The 16,495-nt window shown below is 53.6% G+C and overlaps 2 protein-coding genes across 4 annotated transcripts; one reads left to right on the top strand and one right to left on the bottom strand.

The window, feature by feature from the left end:
* The first annotated feature begins 2,518 nt into the window (after positions 1-2,518).
* Positions 2,519-10,186, top strand: Slc2a4 (solute carrier family 2 member 4). 3 transcript variants are annotated; one of them, XM_035448055.1, is made up of 12 exons: positions 2,519-2,722; positions 3,063-3,567; positions 4,826-4,942; positions 5,028-5,200; positions 5,291-5,415; positions 5,529-5,644; positions 5,756-5,918; positions 6,024-6,211; positions 6,378-6,482; positions 6,572-6,673; positions 7,237-7,440; positions 7,905-10,186. In XM_035448055.1, exons 2-12 carry the CDS (start codon positions 3,535-3,537, stop codon positions 8,106-8,108), a joined length of 1,530 nt encoding a protein of 509 aa, XP_035303946.1. In that variant the 5' UTR covers positions 2,519-2,722; positions 3,063-3,534; the 3' UTR covers positions 8,109-10,186. The 3 variants fall into 3 exon arrangements, with proteins under 3 accessions (XP_035303946.1, XP_035303947.1, XP_027282774.1); XM_035448056.1 differs by lacking the exon at positions 3,063-3,567; XM_027426973.2 differs by lacking the exon at positions 2,519-2,722 and having other exon boundaries at positions 2,751-3,567.
* A 90-nt stretch (positions 10,187-10,276) lies between these two features.
* Positions 10,277-15,428, bottom strand: Ybx2 (Y-box binding protein 2). The gene is made up of 8 exons (XM_035448124.1): positions 15,185-15,428; positions 14,470-14,533; positions 13,105-13,138; positions 12,149-12,238; positions 11,290-11,574; positions 10,995-11,098; positions 10,654-10,831; positions 10,277-10,327 (listed from the first exon to the last, which is right to left on the bottom strand). The coding sequence occupies exons 1-8, from the start codon at positions 15,426-15,428 to the stop codon at positions 10,277-10,279; spliced, it is 1,050 nt and encodes a 349-aa protein (XP_035304015.1).
* Positions 15,429-16,495: the final 1,067 nt, after the last annotated feature.

The following is a 16,495-nucleotide window of genomic DNA, read 5'->3' as shown; positions in this document are numbered from 1 at the left end:
ACACACACAGCTCCAATGTAAAGTTTCTCTATTTTATGTGGCTCCCTTTTCTTCCATCCAATTTAGTTATTCCATCTCCAAATTTCTGCCTCTTTTCTCCTTCCCAACTCTCATTATACCCTTTCTGAATCCTCTACTTCTCCAACACTTTTTTTTTTCTGAGACAGGGTTTTTCCGTGCAGTCCTGGCTGCCCTAGAATTCACTCTGTAGACTGTAGACCAGGCTGGTCTCCTCCAACTCAGAGATCCACCTGCCTCTGTCTCCAGAGTGCTGTAATTAAAGGCCTGAGACACCACTGATGGGCTTCTCCAACACTCTTTTTGTTTGTTTGTTTTTCAAGACAGGGTTTCTCTGTAGCTTTGGAACTTGTCCTGGAACTCTGTAAACCAGGCTGGCCTCAAACTCACAGAGATCCACCTGCTTCTGCCTCCCAAGTGCTGGGATTCCAAGTGTGTGCCACCACTGCCCAGCTGTCTGATTCCACTTTCTATGCATTTGAACACCAAAGCTGGAGTGGTAACTTGGTACTTAGGAGTGTTTGCTGCTCTTCAGATGACATTAGTTCACTTCCCAGTAACCACACATCAGGCACCTCACAACTGCCTGTAACTCCAGCTCTAAGGGATATGAGGCCTTCTTTTGGTGTCTGCTGGCATGAGCGCACGCGCACACACACACACACACACACACACACACACACACACACACCAAAACAAAAACCACTTTAGGATACCTGAGAGACATCCCAATGAGAGCTGAGCGACTAGGGTTTCAGCATCCAACCCTGTTCCCATTTACCACATGGCTTTCACCTCAGCCCTGTCCATGCCTCCCTCCTGTTCTCTTCTGTGTCTTGACCTTTCTGGCTCCTGCACTCTCTTTCTGCCATTTCCCCTTATGGCATCCCACCATCCCTGTGTCTGTTTCCCTTCCTTCTCAGTCCTCCTGACCTTCCAGCAGTCTCTCCTCTTCCTTTCTGGTTATAAATTATTATTGCCCCATATACATTATCTACCATAATCAGCAGACCAACCCTCAAATTTGGCTTTGATAGTGGTCTTATTTTCAATCAGTGGGATTAATATTCTTTCAGTGGATGCATGCAACCAAAACAAACTAACAAACAGAACAACTTGGAGGCAGAGGCAGGTGGATCTCTGTGAGTTCAAGACCAGTCTGGTCTACAAGAGCTAGTTCCAGGACAACAGCCTCCAAAGTCACAGAGAAACCCTGTCTCAGAAAAAAAAAGAAAAAGAGGCAGTGACTCTAGGCAAATGTTAACCTCAGATTTGCAGTCTCAACACTCAGAAGACTGGATAAAACAGCATGTTTGAGGCCAGCCAGTAGTACATAGTGAGTTTCCAGGCCAGCTTCAGGTACAGAGAGACTGTCTCAAAAAAGAAAGCAAAACAAAAGTGATGTGGTAAGACTATTGAAAATTTGGCACATGCCATTAATCCCAGAATTGGGGAGGGAGGGGCAGAAGGAGATGGATTTCTCTGAGTTCCAGAACAGCCAGGGATACACAGAGAAACCTTGTCTCAGAAAAAAAATCAAACCAAACAAACTATTGAAAATTGTACTCTACCCTTCTCTTCCTTCCTTCCTTTCTTTTTTTTATTTATTTATTACATATACAACATTCTGCTTCCATGTATATGTGTATACCAGAAGAGGGCACCAGATCTCATTACAGATGGTTGTGAGCCACTATGTGGTTGCTGGGAATTGAACTCAGGATCTCTGGAAGAGCAGTCAGTGCTCTTAACCTCTGAGCCATCTCTCCAGCCCCCTTTCTTCTTTCATTCCTTCCTTCTTTCTTTCCTCCTCCTTCTTCTATTTTCTTCTTGAGACAGGGATTTTCTGTGTAGCCCTGGCTGTCCTGGAACTCAAACATAAGAGACACCTCTGCCTCCTGAGTGCTGGAATTAAAGGTGTGCACCACCACCGCTCGCCATTCTACCTTCCTTTCATTATGAATTTAATTTTATTATTTTTATGTGAAGCAATGTTTTGTCTGTGTGTATGCCTGTGTACCACATGTGTGCCTGGGGCCTATAGAATCCAAAAAAAGGGTGCTGTAGCATCCAGGTGGGTCCTGGGAGAGCAGTCAGTGCTCTTAACTGCTGAGCCATGCCTCCAGCCCCTATGCCACCTTTTTAAGGAAAGAGGGGAAACAGGGAAAAGCAGTCAGTTCATGATATTTTTGGACTAAAGTGGTAGTAGAACAGATGGAGAAAACCCAGTGTACAAGAGAGGAATGAAGTCAAAACACCAATGCCGGGAAGCCCCCAACTTCACTGGAGTAAGAAAAGTAGGAGGAGTCCATGTTTGTATATGTTCGTCTTATGAACTGCACCATTCTGGCGCTCCAGAGAGGGGTGGATTGAAATCTCAGGGGAACTATTAATAGAGACCCCAGCCCAGAGGCTTCCTACCCTGGTCCGATCCACTGAGTTTCCTCGCTCTTCCTCTAGATGGCGCTACAGCCCTGCACTTCTCAGGATCGTTTTCTGACCCGAGCTCTCTCTACACGGTCTGGCTTCTCTCTCCCTGGACGTGCCTAGATCGTGCCTTCTCAGCTGCAGACCCAAAACAGGAGCTGACTGTGGAAAGCATGTCACCCACGCGGCCAGCACATGCCTGGAGGCTCAAGGACTTCAGGGAGGGTAGTGTGGCTGGCGTGAGCACCTGTCCCTTGGGCCCCCTCCAGAAACCAAGGTAGGGAATGTGTGTAGGGGATGGGCCAGTAGGCAGAGCCCCGCCCAAGGTTCGGTCCCCAGACACGCCGGGAACGGAAGCGATTGGTCCCTTGGGCCATCCCCTTTAAAGCCAACCCTTTAAGGCTCCATGTCCCTTGCCCTCCCCCGCTCGGGACACCCGGGACCTGACATTTGGCGGAGCCTAACGTGGGAGCTAAAAATAGCCGCCCCGGGTTACTTCGGGGCATTGTTTCTGACACACGCACCCCCGCGCGCTCCGTGTCACCCTGCTGGAGTTACCCGGTACCCTGGCTGCAAGGGCACCTTAGCCCATGCCCTCCTCCTCTTCGACCTCACAGGGGGACCAGCTGCACTCAACTCTTTAAGAAGTTTCGCAGTCCAGGATTTTGGATGGCGGGAGGAGCGTTTTGTACCAAGAACCCTACTTTGAAAACTCGGAGGCTGGCGGGAACCACAGGGGCGTGTCTCCCCGTCCGCACTAGGCTAGGGGTGGGGGCGTGGCCTTTTGGGGTGTGTGGGCTCCTGGCCAATGGTGTTGTGAGGGGCGTGGCCGGTGGCGGGGCGGGAGTGAGGCGGTGGCTACAGCTCCCCGCATCTTTAACCCGCAAGCGGTTCCCACTGGATCCCGGAGAGCCGCGGTGCTCCCCGGCTCCTGGACTTGGCGGCCGTGGGTCCCACCAGACCCGCCCTGCGCACATCACTTTGGGGCGCCTGGCCGGGGTCTTCTCCCTCTGCCCACCAGGCGGGGGCAGGTACCGCATTCGCTTGTTCTCACTGCGGCGCCAGAGTCTTCAGTTCTTTTAAGATAAGATGCCGTCGGGTTTCCAGCAGATCGGCTCTGAAGTAAGGTTCAGCATTCGGGGGCGAGTCGCGGACGCGGGTCCGGCCTGTCTTGGGCGGGGGTCGAGGCTGGGGTCAGCTAGGAGGTGGTTCCTGCGCAGGCGCAAGGGTTGGAGCTGGGGGGCTGGCTATTTATACTCAGCCTAGACAACCCGTGACTGTCAGATTCCAATCCCGTCAAGAGGCAGAGGGGGTCCGAAAGACTCTTCACGCGCCCAGGCTGGGACTGGATTCTTACGAATCCAGAATTTGTGTCCTGTCTTAACTGTGCGCAGCACTGGGGGACACCTTGCCCTCGACTCTATTTGGGAAGGCAGATCCTGAGTCTCACCGCCCAGGAGCTGCGGGCCTGTTCAGACTCACAGTGTTTCTGGGACCCAGGCACTTCGGGGGCCCCACCCCCACCCCTGGCCGGCCTCCAGGAGGCTGAACTTTCTCTTGGCCTTGCGGTGGGTGGAGGGGCAGAGGGGAGTGTCAGCCCCCACCCCACCCCCCAGATCAGGTTTCCGCTTGGAGACAGGTTGTGCCGCCAGCAGCAGCCACCACTGCCACCGCCCCTCACACCACACCACCACCATTCCTCACTCTTTGCTTGGGCATGGCTCTCTCCCTGCTGAAATCCCCTGTTATATCCCCTAGTACTTAGTCTCGGTTTAGGAGCTGAGGGAAAGTTAGGCCGAGACTTTAAAGCCACCCAAGGCAATGACCCAGATGTCCTTTCTGGAATGGCCCTTCTTTGGCCTGTCGAGGGCCTGCTGGAGCCAGCCAAGAGAACTTGCAGAAGGAAGAGATGAGGATTAGGGCTGATGCTAATACTAAATTTATCAGTTTATAGAAACAGGCGATGTCTGGGCTCCTATTAAGAGTTGATTTTGATTTTTGCAGTGTTTTCGCAGACTGACAGGTAGCCCAGGGAGGCAATATCACCTGACAGAAGAGGAAACCGAGGTTCCCTTTAGAGTGGGGAAGTGACTTACCCAAGGTCACACAAATCTAAGCCTGCCTCAAGGTCACAAGGGAATTTTGAGGTTCAGAATTTGCCTATAATGTGAACACAGACATCTGTTTTTCCTACATGCCTAGGTTCCTGTTGAGTTCTGTTTACAGTCAGATCTTTGAACAATTCCTAATATGGCCCACTTTCTCTCATCCAGTATGTTGGATGGAGCCCAGCATCTTCTGCCCCAGCTGGGCCTGGGCCCCCGAAGGAAGGCAAAAATGATTCTATGTGACATGCCTCCCTTTTTTTCTGTCTGTCCAGGATGGGGAACCCCCTCGGCAGCGAGTGACTGGGACTCTGGTCCTTGCTGTGTTCTCAGCTGTCCTCGGCTCCCTTCAGTTTGGCTACAACATTGGGGTCATTAATGCCCCACAAAAGGTAGATCTACAGCTGTCAGGGGGAGAGTACTTGGAGGCGGTGGAAGGAGAAGGGTCTCTAGACTCATTCCTATGTTGTCCCCCAGGTGATCGAACAGAGCTACAATGCAACATGGCTGGGGAGACAGGGTCCTGAGGCAGCCGGTTCCATCCCACAAGGCACTCTCACTACACTTTGGGCTCTCTCCGTGGCCATCTTTTCTGTGGGGGGCATGATTTCTTCCTTTCTCATTGGCATCATTTCTCAGTGGCTGGGAAGGTATGGAGCTGGAGAGCAGGGATAGGGAGGAAGGAAAGAGGGTCATAGCATGAGTGCCCTGACCAGCTCTCCTCTTTGTGTGCCTGCCAGGAAAAGGGCTATGCTGGCCAACAATGTCTTGGCAGTGCTGGGGGGTGCCCTCATGGGCCTGGCCAATGCCGCTGCCTCCTATGAAATACTCATTCTCGGACGGTTCCTCATTGGCGCCTACTCAGGTACCCATGGGTGCTGTGGCTCTACTCTGTGTTCCTATTGTCCTTAACCATGTATGGACTTCTGTAAGGGAATATGCAGCTACCCTCAGCCCTCTTTTCTTCCTTCTGCCCAGGGTTAACATCAGGGTTGGTGCCTATGTATGTGGGAGAAATTGCCCCCACTCATCTTCGGGGTGCCTTGGGAACACTCAACCAACTGGCCATCGTCATTGGCATTCTAATTGCCCAGGTAAATAGGGCTGGCCTATAGGGAGCTAGGAATAGGAGTTGGATTGGACATCCATGCTGGGCAGGAAGGAGACCACACACACCTTTATTGTCTTTCTACCTTCTCCCACAGGTGTTGGGCTTGGAGTCTATGCTGGGCACAGCTACCCTGTGGCCACTGCTTCTGGCTATCACAGTGCTTCCTGCCCTCCTTCAGCTGATTCTGTTGCCCTTCTGTCCTGAGAGCCCCAGATACCTCTACATCATCCGGAACTTGGAGGGGCCTGCCAGAAAGAGTGAGCTCTCGCCTTGCATATAGCCCCGGCGCACACCTCCACCCCATCTTGCTAGTACCCGGCCTCCTCTCAGGCTCCATAAGGCCTGACATTCCCCACCCCCAGGTCTGAAGCGCCTGACAGGCTGGGCCGATGTGTCTGATGCACTGGCTGAGCTGAAGGATGAGAAGCGGAAGTTGGAGCGAGAGCGTCCAATGTCCCTGCCCCAGCTCCTGGGCAGCCGCACCCACAGGCAGCCTCTGATCATTGCAGTTGTGCTGCAGCTGAGCCAGCAGCTCTCAGGCATCAATGCTGTACGTATGGAGACCCAGACAGACCATGGGTCAGGTACCAGCGTGGGGAAAGGGAGAAGGGAGCAGGTTATCGCCTCTATTAGTATTCAGGCTCAGTCCACTTTGGTGTGTTTGGAATGAAGGACAGACATCCCCGCCATTGTTTTTCTTGCTCTCTTACTCCTAGGTTTTCTACTATTCAACCAGCATCTTTGAGTCTGCTGGGGTGGGACAGCCAGCTTATGCCACCATAGGAGCTGGTGTGGTCAACACTGTCTTCACATTGGTCTCGGTAACTGCTTGCCCATGGAATGGACACATCACTGGTTTTTATAGCCTGGGTGTTTGTTCCCAACTGATCAGCCCTGCCCTCCTCCACAGGTGTTCTTAGTAGAACGGGCTGGGCGACGGACACTCCATCTCTTGGGCCTGGCAGGCATGTGTGGCTGTGCCATCTTGATGACTGTGGCTCTGCTTCTGCTGGTGAGGCCTAGGGGCTGTGAGGACACAGCAGTCTAAGCCATGGGAATAACCTCAAGAGACTGCGTGGCTGACTGTGTGCCAGGAACATGGGTGCTGGGTTCTAGAGTCTGTAGTCTGTGTGTCTCAGGTACCCTGGCCACACCAGGGCCTAGCATAGCACATGTCTAGCAGTCCCTATGAAGTCTCAGGAGCAATAATTCCCAAAGACACATCTTCAGAGCCAAGGGGGAATCAACCATTATAGGAACAAAAGACCGAAATATATCTCCACCTTAGAACTACCTGAGGTAGCCAACAAAATGGCAGCACTCAGACATGTTCCAGGGCAGCTCAATACTTGGGAGGCTGAGGTGGAAGGGTTACAAGTTCAAGGCCAGTCTAGGTAACATAGGGAGACCCTGTCTAAAAAGGGGGTGGACAGGGGATCCCCAAGACCTGTTCTAGCCTAGAATGGCAGCCTCCACCCAAGCCATGGAAAGGAGATTTCAGTTATCAGGGTCAAGGACAAGGGGAGATCTTAGAGAGGCCAGAACAAACTTTCTATATTCTTTCCCGGCCTCTAGGAACGGGTTCCAGCCATGAGCTATGTCTCCATTGTGGCCATATTTGGCTTTGTGGCCTTCTTTGAGATTGGCCCTGGCCCCATCCCCTGGTTCATTGTGGCCGAGCTCTTCAGCCAAGGACCCCGCCCAGCAGCCATGGCTGTAGCTGGTTTCTCCAACTGGACGTGTAACTTCATCGTTGGCATGGGTTTCCAGTATGTTGCGGTAGGTTCCCCTCCCTTTACCCAGTTTCATATTACCAGTGGCCAGAGAGGAGGCAACTCACCCCTAGTTCCCTTGCTATATGGCCAGGGACTCCCTTCCCAGTCCTACAGGTCGTTTCTGGATGGCCACTCTGGTGGAACTACACCAGAATCAAAAATCAAAGAAGTGGGTGGAAATAGGTGGGCGAGCAGCAGAGCTATCTTTTAAAAAATAAACAATGGTATAAATTAGACCAGAAATAAAATGATACTTTCTATTAATGCTATAAATGGTTTAGGAATCTACTCCAAGTGTACACTCTTAGGACAGCAAAGGGTGAAAAGCTGAAGAGGTTTTTCAATGTAAATTTTCATTTCTATTGCCTCTGGAAGGAGCCATCTGCTCCTTTAAGTAGCTCCAGCTCCTTATTAGTCTTTAGTTTCTGGTTTCCCACCCGTCAACACCTCTTTTTCCAACTGTCCCAGGATGCTATGGGTCCCTACGTCTTCCTTCTATTTGCCGTCCTCCTGCTTGGCTTCTTCATCTTCACCTTCCTAAAAGTGCCTGAAACCAGAGGCCGGACGTTTGACCAGATCTCAGCTGCCTTCCGCCGGACACCTTCCCTTTTAGAGCAGGAGGTGAAACCCAGTACAGAACTTGAATATTTAGGGCCAGATGAGAACGACTGAGGGGCAAGGCAGGGTGGAAGACCCACCCTCTCCACCCCCACAGCCCCCTCCTTTCCTCTGCAGCACTTTAGCCCTCTTTTCCCGTTTCCTCCAGGATGGAGGAAACTGCAGCCTGGAGAACTGGGAAGCTGAGGGAAGGGTGATTCAAGTACCCCCCTCATTCCCCTCCTGTGACTCTTGGATTATTTATGTGTTGTGGCTAGGCTGTGGTCACCCCATGGGCTATTCTGCCCTCCTGCCTTCCTCCTGCCCCTACTCAAGACTTGGCCCCAGAATACCTTTGTTCCCTTTAGAGGAGTGGACCTGCAGGAGGGGAAGTGCTGAGCTGAATTCAGTGGGATGAACAGGAACAGATATGAGCGATTTCCTACCAACTCTAACTCTGCCCACAATTTGGCACTTTCACTGAATTCTTGCCACATAAGATTCTGGGTGAAGGGGGTTCTGTCTTGACCCCTCCAGGGCAAAGGACATACCCTCCCAAAGTCTAGTCTCTCCTCAGTCTGTGTAGGCTCCACCTTCCAAGGCAAAGGAACACAACAGCAATTACCTGAACACAGCAAGGAGCAGTAGCAAGCATCAGTCTCTAGACTTGGGGCGATAGCCTGTTGTTCCCCAGGGCTGCCAAGTGTGGGTACCAGCTCTTTCTTATTCCCCTTCAGGAAGGGTGTTAGACCTGAAAGCTTTTGACCAACTAAGGGCAAGAGGGAATCTGAAAGGCTGCCTATAGACTGGTTGGGAGGGAGCCTTTGGATATTTTTGTATGTTTTGAAGAACGGGGTAGGGAGCAGAAACCCAAGGGCTGCTGTATTAAATGTATATAGAGATTTATCCATAAAGTCACTGTATGAAGAGGAGTGTCCTGTCGTGGAGGAACCGGAGGGTGGGCTAAGACAGGCAGATGCCTTCACCCACCCCTCTTCCTCTTTGCTTTACCTCGGCTCAAGGGCTCAAAAGTCTCTAAGAGTCTAGATTCTGCCAGTTATTCCTATCTACTTTTGTCACCCTGTTCAAAACAAAAAACAACAACAACAACAAAAAAAAAACAAAAAAACAGGGTCTCAATATACAGCCCAGGCCGGCCTTCAACTTATAGCAAGCCTCTTGCCTCTGCCTCCTAGAGTGCTGGATTTACAGTCCTGAATCCAAATACCCCACTTTTTTTTTTTTTTCAGACAAGGTTTCTCTGTGGCTTTGGAGCCTGTCCTGGAGCTTACTCACTCTGTAGACCAGGCTGGCCTGGAGCTCACAGAGATCTGCCTGCCTCTGCCTCCCGAGTGCTGGGATTAAAGGCATGTGCTACCACTTCCTGGCTTAAAACACTTTTCTTGAGACAGAGTCCATGTGACCCAGGCTGACCCAGAATTAGGAATCCAGTGGACTCAGCTTCCCGAGTGTTGGGTCCATCTGGCTCCCTCCTTTGTTCTCTATTGCTTTAATTCGCAGTAAGTGTTTTGTAAACTATGTTCATCAGTGCCCAGGCACTACAGAGACAGTGCTCTCATAACGGACTCATGATTCTCAGTGATGAGGGCTCTTGTTAGAACTCAATAGCTGGACACTGGAGCAAGGAGTAAATGGCAGGCTCTGCCCATTGTGCACATCTGACTCCCATGCAAGGTGGTTCATTCTCAAACAGAAAAGAGGCAGAGACCAAGACAACAAGAAAGCCTGCTTTTGTTTTTACTGGAGGCTCAGGTGGCACATGACAGTTCATAAAATGGCTTCAGAGGTGTTGGGGGGAGGTCGAAGGGAAACAAAAAATAAATGGGTGGGAAAGAAAAACAATCAGGAGGAGGTTAAGAGCTGGCTGGTTCCTTCTCAGCCTGACTTAGGGGAGGGAGGTGGTGCCTCTGAACAGTAAGGATGGATCCCTTCCTTCAACCCTTGGGAGGGGAGAGGGGAAAAAAGAGAAAAAAGCCAAAGGCTGTTGCTTTGGCCCTCCTGAGTCTCAAGGGAAAAGCCGATGTTTTGATGTCATGAATTATGGGATAGGGGGGAGGGGGATGCTGGGTAGAGTCAGTTGGAAACTGGCAGATACCTAAGAGGGAAAAAAAGACAAATCATAAAAGGATAATTTAGCAGAACCCAGTCCCTGGCCTTTTTAATCATCTGCCTTGAGAGGAACTCTCACCAGATGGTAGCTCTGGGTGTCCTCTGAGGTGGAATCACTCCAGTATGGTGGTGGGGGGGTCCCCACTGTTGATAGGTGCTGAGGTCTAAAGAAAGCCGTGGCTAATTAAGACTTGTTACATCCTACCTTCCACTTTTCCCTAACTTTCCTCTTCTCATACCTTCCAACCAACTCCCACAGATCACACTCCCAACAGCTGGGGATGGGGGTAGGGCATCCCTTCAAGGAAACCTGGACTTGATTGCCTGTGCTGGGGTTTCCTGGTGAATACAATGCCTGCCAGGGGTGGGCCAAGCAGGCTGGCAGGAAGAACAGGGACAAGGAAAGCAGAGGTTCAAAAGGACTGAAGTTAGAAGCAAAGGAAAAGGGCAGAAAGGAGGGTAACTGAACTTGGGCAACCAAGACCCTCACCTCTGCGGCTATAGGCTGCCGGGGGCCAGGGGGCTGCTGCCGACGCCGCTGGAAGTAGGGGCGGTTTCGTGGACGCTGGGGCTCAGGCCGGGAACCATCAGTGGGGCCTTGGTTGGGCTTGGTCTCGCCATCCCCACCTTCTGTGGTAGGCTGTTGGGGTGGCCTGGGGCGGAAAGGCCTAGAAAGAGAAAGACTGACAGGACCAGGGCACCCAGGGTAGACTCCCTTCTCCCAGGATTCCTGTTTTCTTATCCCCACCTGTTCCAGGCTCTTAGAACTCTTGTCCTTTTACATGGGCCCAACACTGCACCCTGAAGGGGAAGACACAAGTGAAGTCTTACCTTCGGTACCTAGGCCGGAATCTGGGTGGGGGCACCCGTTCATCTCCCTGCTGTTGGTCCCCCTCCAATGGGGCTGTCTCCTTGGGTTCTACCCCGTCGGAGCCCTGGGAATATACAAGGCCTAGGTGAGCTATTGAGCTCCCCTGCTGTCTGTCCCTGGGCCAGGTAATCCTTGGCTCTTCCTAGTCTCAGTACTACTTCCTTTGAGGATTCTGTGGTCTCTGCCCCCCACCACAACTGGCCCACTTCTTTCCAGAAGTGGAGAGCTGGCTCCCTGACTGCAACTCTGTCTCACCTCTATGGGCTGCTGCTGATTGGGGGGCCGAGGGCCTCGCACAAACCGCCTTCGATAGAAGAAGGGTGGTGGGCGCCGTCGTCTAGGTCGCTGCCCTGAGTCCTCTGCCCGCTCCCCTTCGCTGCCAGGTTCAGTCCCACCCGAGGGAGCCTCTGCCACCATGGGTGGTGGGGCAGCTGGGCGAGGCCTCGGGAAGAATCTGCGGAACCTACGTCGATTTGGGGCATAGCGGCTGCCCTTCACTGGCACCCCCCCAGGCCCAGTTACATTAGCAGCTTCTGCACCCTGGGGAGGCAGAGAGGGAGCAGTCAGAACTTGCCCTGATAACAAACACAAAGCACTTACAAACCTGTCAGATCACTAGTGTCCCCCTTCTTCTGGCCCAAGTCCTCTATCCTGCTGCTCCTCAAAATCACTCCTTTCTCCCCTCCCCCCAGGGGCAGCAGAAGGAGTTTGTACCCATCTGAGAAGAAACAACTTGTCCTTAGAAATAACTGCCACATTCCCCCCATTGTGTAAAAGACAGGACAGGATGAGATAGAGAGAGCCACTGTCCCTCCTTCACTCCAGAGGACTGACTGAGGGTCCTGTTAGGGCTGGGGTCCCCTGTAGAAAACAGACATGGAAGTGCTTGGTGAACTACAGAGAAGAAACCCAGTTGTTACTGGCTGGTAACAGGGATGGACTCTTTAGGACACGTCCTAGAACAGCCCTAGCATTCGATAACATCCAGGTGAGAGAGCACAGGCCCCATCCCCACAATCAGCCAGAGCTGGTCCCGGAGGGTCAAAGCCTAGGCCAACAACCAGGCCACCCTCCCACAGCCCTGGCCAACCCCACCCCACAGCAGCTCCCAAACCTTCTCTCCTTCGACGACATCAAACTCCACAGTCTCCCCATCTCCAACACTTCGCAGAAACTTCCTGGGGTTGTTTCTCTTAATAGCTGTCTGGTTGGGGGAAAAGTCATGAGAGAAAGGTGAGGGCAGAGACCACCATCTCTGTCACCAGCTTCAGCCTCCACCCAACTCCACTGTGACATTTACTGGAGTCTCCTAGGGCTGAGGGGCAGAGTAAGAAAGTGTTCAAAGTAGTAGGGGAGGGCCTGGAGCACAGCTCCACCACAGTACCACAAGAAAATGTATTAGTAGGGGAAAGTCATGAAGGAGAGTTCTGAGGGATCCACTGTAAAGCCACCACTGTCCCCAAGACATCCTCCCTTCTCCCTTTACCCCTCAAGGACTTCAAAAAATGGAGGCAGCAGAAACTCAAAAGCAAAACAAAGGCTGAAATGGTCTTAAGTTGCTTCTTACCTGGATCCCACTGAGCACTCTCTCCACCAGAGCAGTGGTTTTCAAACTAGCCAGTTATCAGAATCACCTGGGAGCATGTTAAAACAGAGTGCCCGGCCCCAGCCCCAAGGTTCATTAATTCAGTGGCTTGGGCAGGGCCTGACAATTCAGGTGATGCTGCTGCTAGTTCAGGGAACACACTGAGACTCGACTCTGCCTTGCCCTCGGAATATTGCCTGATTCCTTCCAGTGGTGTTAACAGGTCCCAGGAGGTGGTGAGCATGCTGTGCCCTGAGGGCAACATGCACAATTCTGACAGCTGTTCAGCAACTCAAGGAAAGTGGGGCTAATGGTGGTTCATAGAGGCAGGCACCTGAGGTAGATGGGAGGCCAGCTATTCCTCATGGGCAGGCCGTTGTGAAGTTAAAAGCCAGAGAAATATATTGTGTGCAGCTAGAAGTTGTGGCAAAGGCTTCCAAAGAGAGGGCGGGTGCCTCCCCTCAGAAAGCCAACCTAGCTCTTACCTGGTGAACAAAGACATCCTCCTTGGTGTCATTCCTGCAGAACAGGATGGGTGGTTAAGGGGGTGATGGGTAAGGCACTCAGTTCCACTGAGGCCCCCCTAGGTGCCCATTCCCAAGATGGGCCCATCCTCTCCACTGTTTCAGTTCCTGGGGGGAATAATGGGCACTGGGAACAAGAAGAGCAAGCCAGCAGGACCTCTAAAGCTGGTGCAAAGAGAATCATGCTGCAAATCCCCAGCGGAAAACTTGGACTTCATCAGGAAAAAGGCAGAAGGAAGCCGCAAAGGCACCTTGAAGGAGCCAGGACAGCTTCGCCTTCCACCCCAGGGGCACCTCAGAACCTGCTGGTGCCGGGTGTAACTGTCCCTGGCCAATATCCCCTCCTCCCCTCCTCAACCCTTGTTGGGGTTGGAAAATTCCACAGGCTCCTTCCTTCTGTGCTCCGAGAGAAAGCAGGGCCAGGGGCATACAATTGCGAGAAGAGAACGGGCCTAAGGTGCATTCTCCAAACAGCCAGCAGCCACGAAGCTTTATCTTCACCCTCAGCCTGGAGGTGAACCATAAACTCTCTACAAACTGAACAGATTGGAAAGACACACTCCCATTCTCTATCACTACCTAGCCTATGATTTTGGTTTACTTCCAAGACAGGGGATAGGAGGGATTCCTTGCAGGAAGCCGCCTTCCCCAGAACAAATGTTCTAAAGTACTTGGGTCTGCACAGAGGTCAGCCTGCAAAGAGGGAACTGAGGCTCCCAGGAGGGCTTGGCTGGGCAGGGTGCCTGGGCTGGGGAAGGCCACAGTAGGGGAGACCTGGCTCTACTTAGATTCTGCCACAGCCTTTCCCACAGCTTAGAGGGGTGGGGCTGCCAACTGAAGAGAAGCAACAGCCTCTGGCTGGGTAGGAACCCCCCACCAGCTTCAGTCCCATCAGGTGTGTTGGGGGGGGGCTCAAATGAGCCACAGCTCTTGAGAGAATGTGTGTAAGTGCCATGAGTGTTGCCCTTAACCAGGAAGCCAGTGAGGGCTCCAACCAGGAGCCCCTAACATTCTACCCCAAAGGGACAGCAAGCTAAAAATAATGAAGCAACTCCGGAAGGTGAAGACAGAGGAGCTGGGAAGGTCAGGGTCAGGTTTGCCAAGTTCCTGGATCATTAATCCCCTGCTGCCCTTCAAGATGTGGATACAGCATCACCTTGCCAGGAAGCACACATTTGTGCTGTGGTTAAAGACTCTCAACCAGCCTCAGCTGGACATGACAACCATGTGCCTTGGCAGGGGTGGAGATGAAATACGGTGTCCAGTCCCACAGGCCACTTAGGAAAAGACACCCGTTTCCGCCCCCTCCCTGGGCTCCTTGGATACCTGTTGATGAATCCGTAACCATTCCGGACGTTGAACCATTTGACAGTGCCCAGGACTTGGATTGCTGCCAGGCAGAGATGCAGTGGGGACAGTAAGATGGGGGAAGAGACGGAGTTGGGCTGAGTTTTGAGAGAAAACTAAGCTAGAATCTAACCTGCCTCCCTACTAAGTTTCGAGTCACCAGATCTCACCGGGAGCATCAAAGTATTCGTACCCTGGTTCTTCTACTAATTGGAATCACTCACACAGGGGATTCAGGCGTTCAAACCCACGTTCCTCACATCCTAAGAAGTTCAGGTCCTTCCCTTCACCTAGAACCGGGTACTCACCTGGTCCACCCTCAGGGTCAAAACTCAACAGCCTTCCTAGCCCTCCCAAATTTAAGGGTCCCCACTGCACCTGCTTCCCCAAGCTCAGAGCTTGACCTAGTAAGAACCGGAGTCAACTACACCAAGTCTCCCGCCAACCGGGGCGTGGCCGGGCCCTGAGGCTTTATTTTCCTACCCAAGGCCCAAGATGGACCTGCCCGTCCCGCCCTCCCGCCCAGGAAGGTGCGGCAAGCTTTCCCTCCGGAGGGATCCACTAATAGTTCCTTAGGCGGCTCCCGGACCGGTTAGTCCTTTGGGCCAGGCCTACCCTCGGCTTGCCAAACCCTGCTGCCCCTCCCCCAGCCCGCCGACCCTCAGACTCGCCCTAGCGCGTGGCCCCCCCTCACCCAGCACCGGCTTGTCCGCCTGACTCCGGGCCGGGGGCGCGGGAGTCCCCGAAGCCGCCGTCGCCGGGTTGCCAGGGGTGCGAGGGCCGGGCGCTGAGGGGGTCCCAGCAGCGGGACCAGAGGCGGCTCCGCCCCCGCCCGCCCCGCCGCCTGCTTCTGCGGCGCGGGCACGGGTACCACCCCGCTGCCGCGCCGTTCGCGCGGGGGCCGCTGTCGCCACCACTGCCGCCTCCGCCTCGCTCATCCCGCCGGGTCCAGTACCGGCCCCCGCCGCCACCGCCTCCTCCGCCGCTGCCACCACCACCGCCCCGGCCCTCCCCCGGCTCGCGGACCGGCCACCGGGCTCGGTCCTCGCGCCCCGAGCCTCTCCCGCACGCCGGCCGCGGCCCTGAGCCGAGGCCAATCGCAGCCGGCTGTAGCGGCGCGCTCAGGTCCCGCCTCCCGGCCGCAGGCCAATCCTAGCCGCGCAGCCCCCCGGGCCCGCACGCCAGCCCCGCCTCCTGGACTCGGCTCTGAAACCGCGGCCCCCGCCCGCGACTCCGTAAGTACACCTGGGCCCCGCCTCCCCTCCGTCACGTGATGCGCTCGGCCCAGCCCATTGGCCAGAGACTCCTTTCCCCTCCCCCCCTCCGCCCCTTTCCACCGGCCGCGGGAAATCAAACCGGCTGGTGGCGCCCCAACGGCCACCTGGCTTGTGCGCGCTAGGCGGGGCCCGGGGCGAGCCTTCCAGGTTGCCCCTGACGACCCGGGTGGGGGTAGCGGCCAGCAGCTACCTTGTGCAGGGAAGGTCCCTCTGGCCTCTACCCTTCGGACGGTCGGTGCCTAGACTCTGCTGCCCCTACCTCCCCGCACACTCCTGAGCAGGCACAGTGGCTATCGCAAGCAGAAGGCCCTCGTTTCTGTGTTTTTAGGGGTTTTGAAACAAGGTCTCTGTAGCGCAGCCTGGCTTTGAACTCCTGATCCTCTAGCTCTCGAGTCCCGATAGTGCAGCATTGCCTCGAGTTAAAAAGTCAGCTTGGGTCGTAGAGTGAGTTCCAGGACAGTTTGGGTTACAGTGAGAGACAGTGTCTCAAGAAAAGACAAACGCAACAAGGTTTTAATAAATGTATCCATGCATGTAACCAACACCCTAAGATACATTCTTTCTAGGTTGAGTACCGTAGATCACACCGGTAATTCCAGTACTCTGAAGGCTGAGGCAGGAAAACTGTCACTAGCTTGAGACCAGCCAGGGCTCGTGTGTTAAAACAAGCAAACCAAAAACAAGTTATTTTTGCTACAGGAAGTTTCCCTGACCCGCTGCCACAGGTC

This window comes from Cricetulus griseus, chromosome 7 (assembly GCF_003668045.3).
Source record: "Cricetulus griseus strain 17A/GY chromosome 7, alternate assembly CriGri-PICRH-1.0, whole genome shotgun sequence".
In the NCBI taxonomy this organism is placed as follows: Eukaryota; Metazoa; Chordata; class Mammalia; order Rodentia; family Cricetidae; genus Cricetulus; species Cricetulus griseus.
The sequence above is the reverse complement of the archived record's forward strand: the minus strand, read 5'-3'. Positions and strand labels throughout refer to the sequence as shown.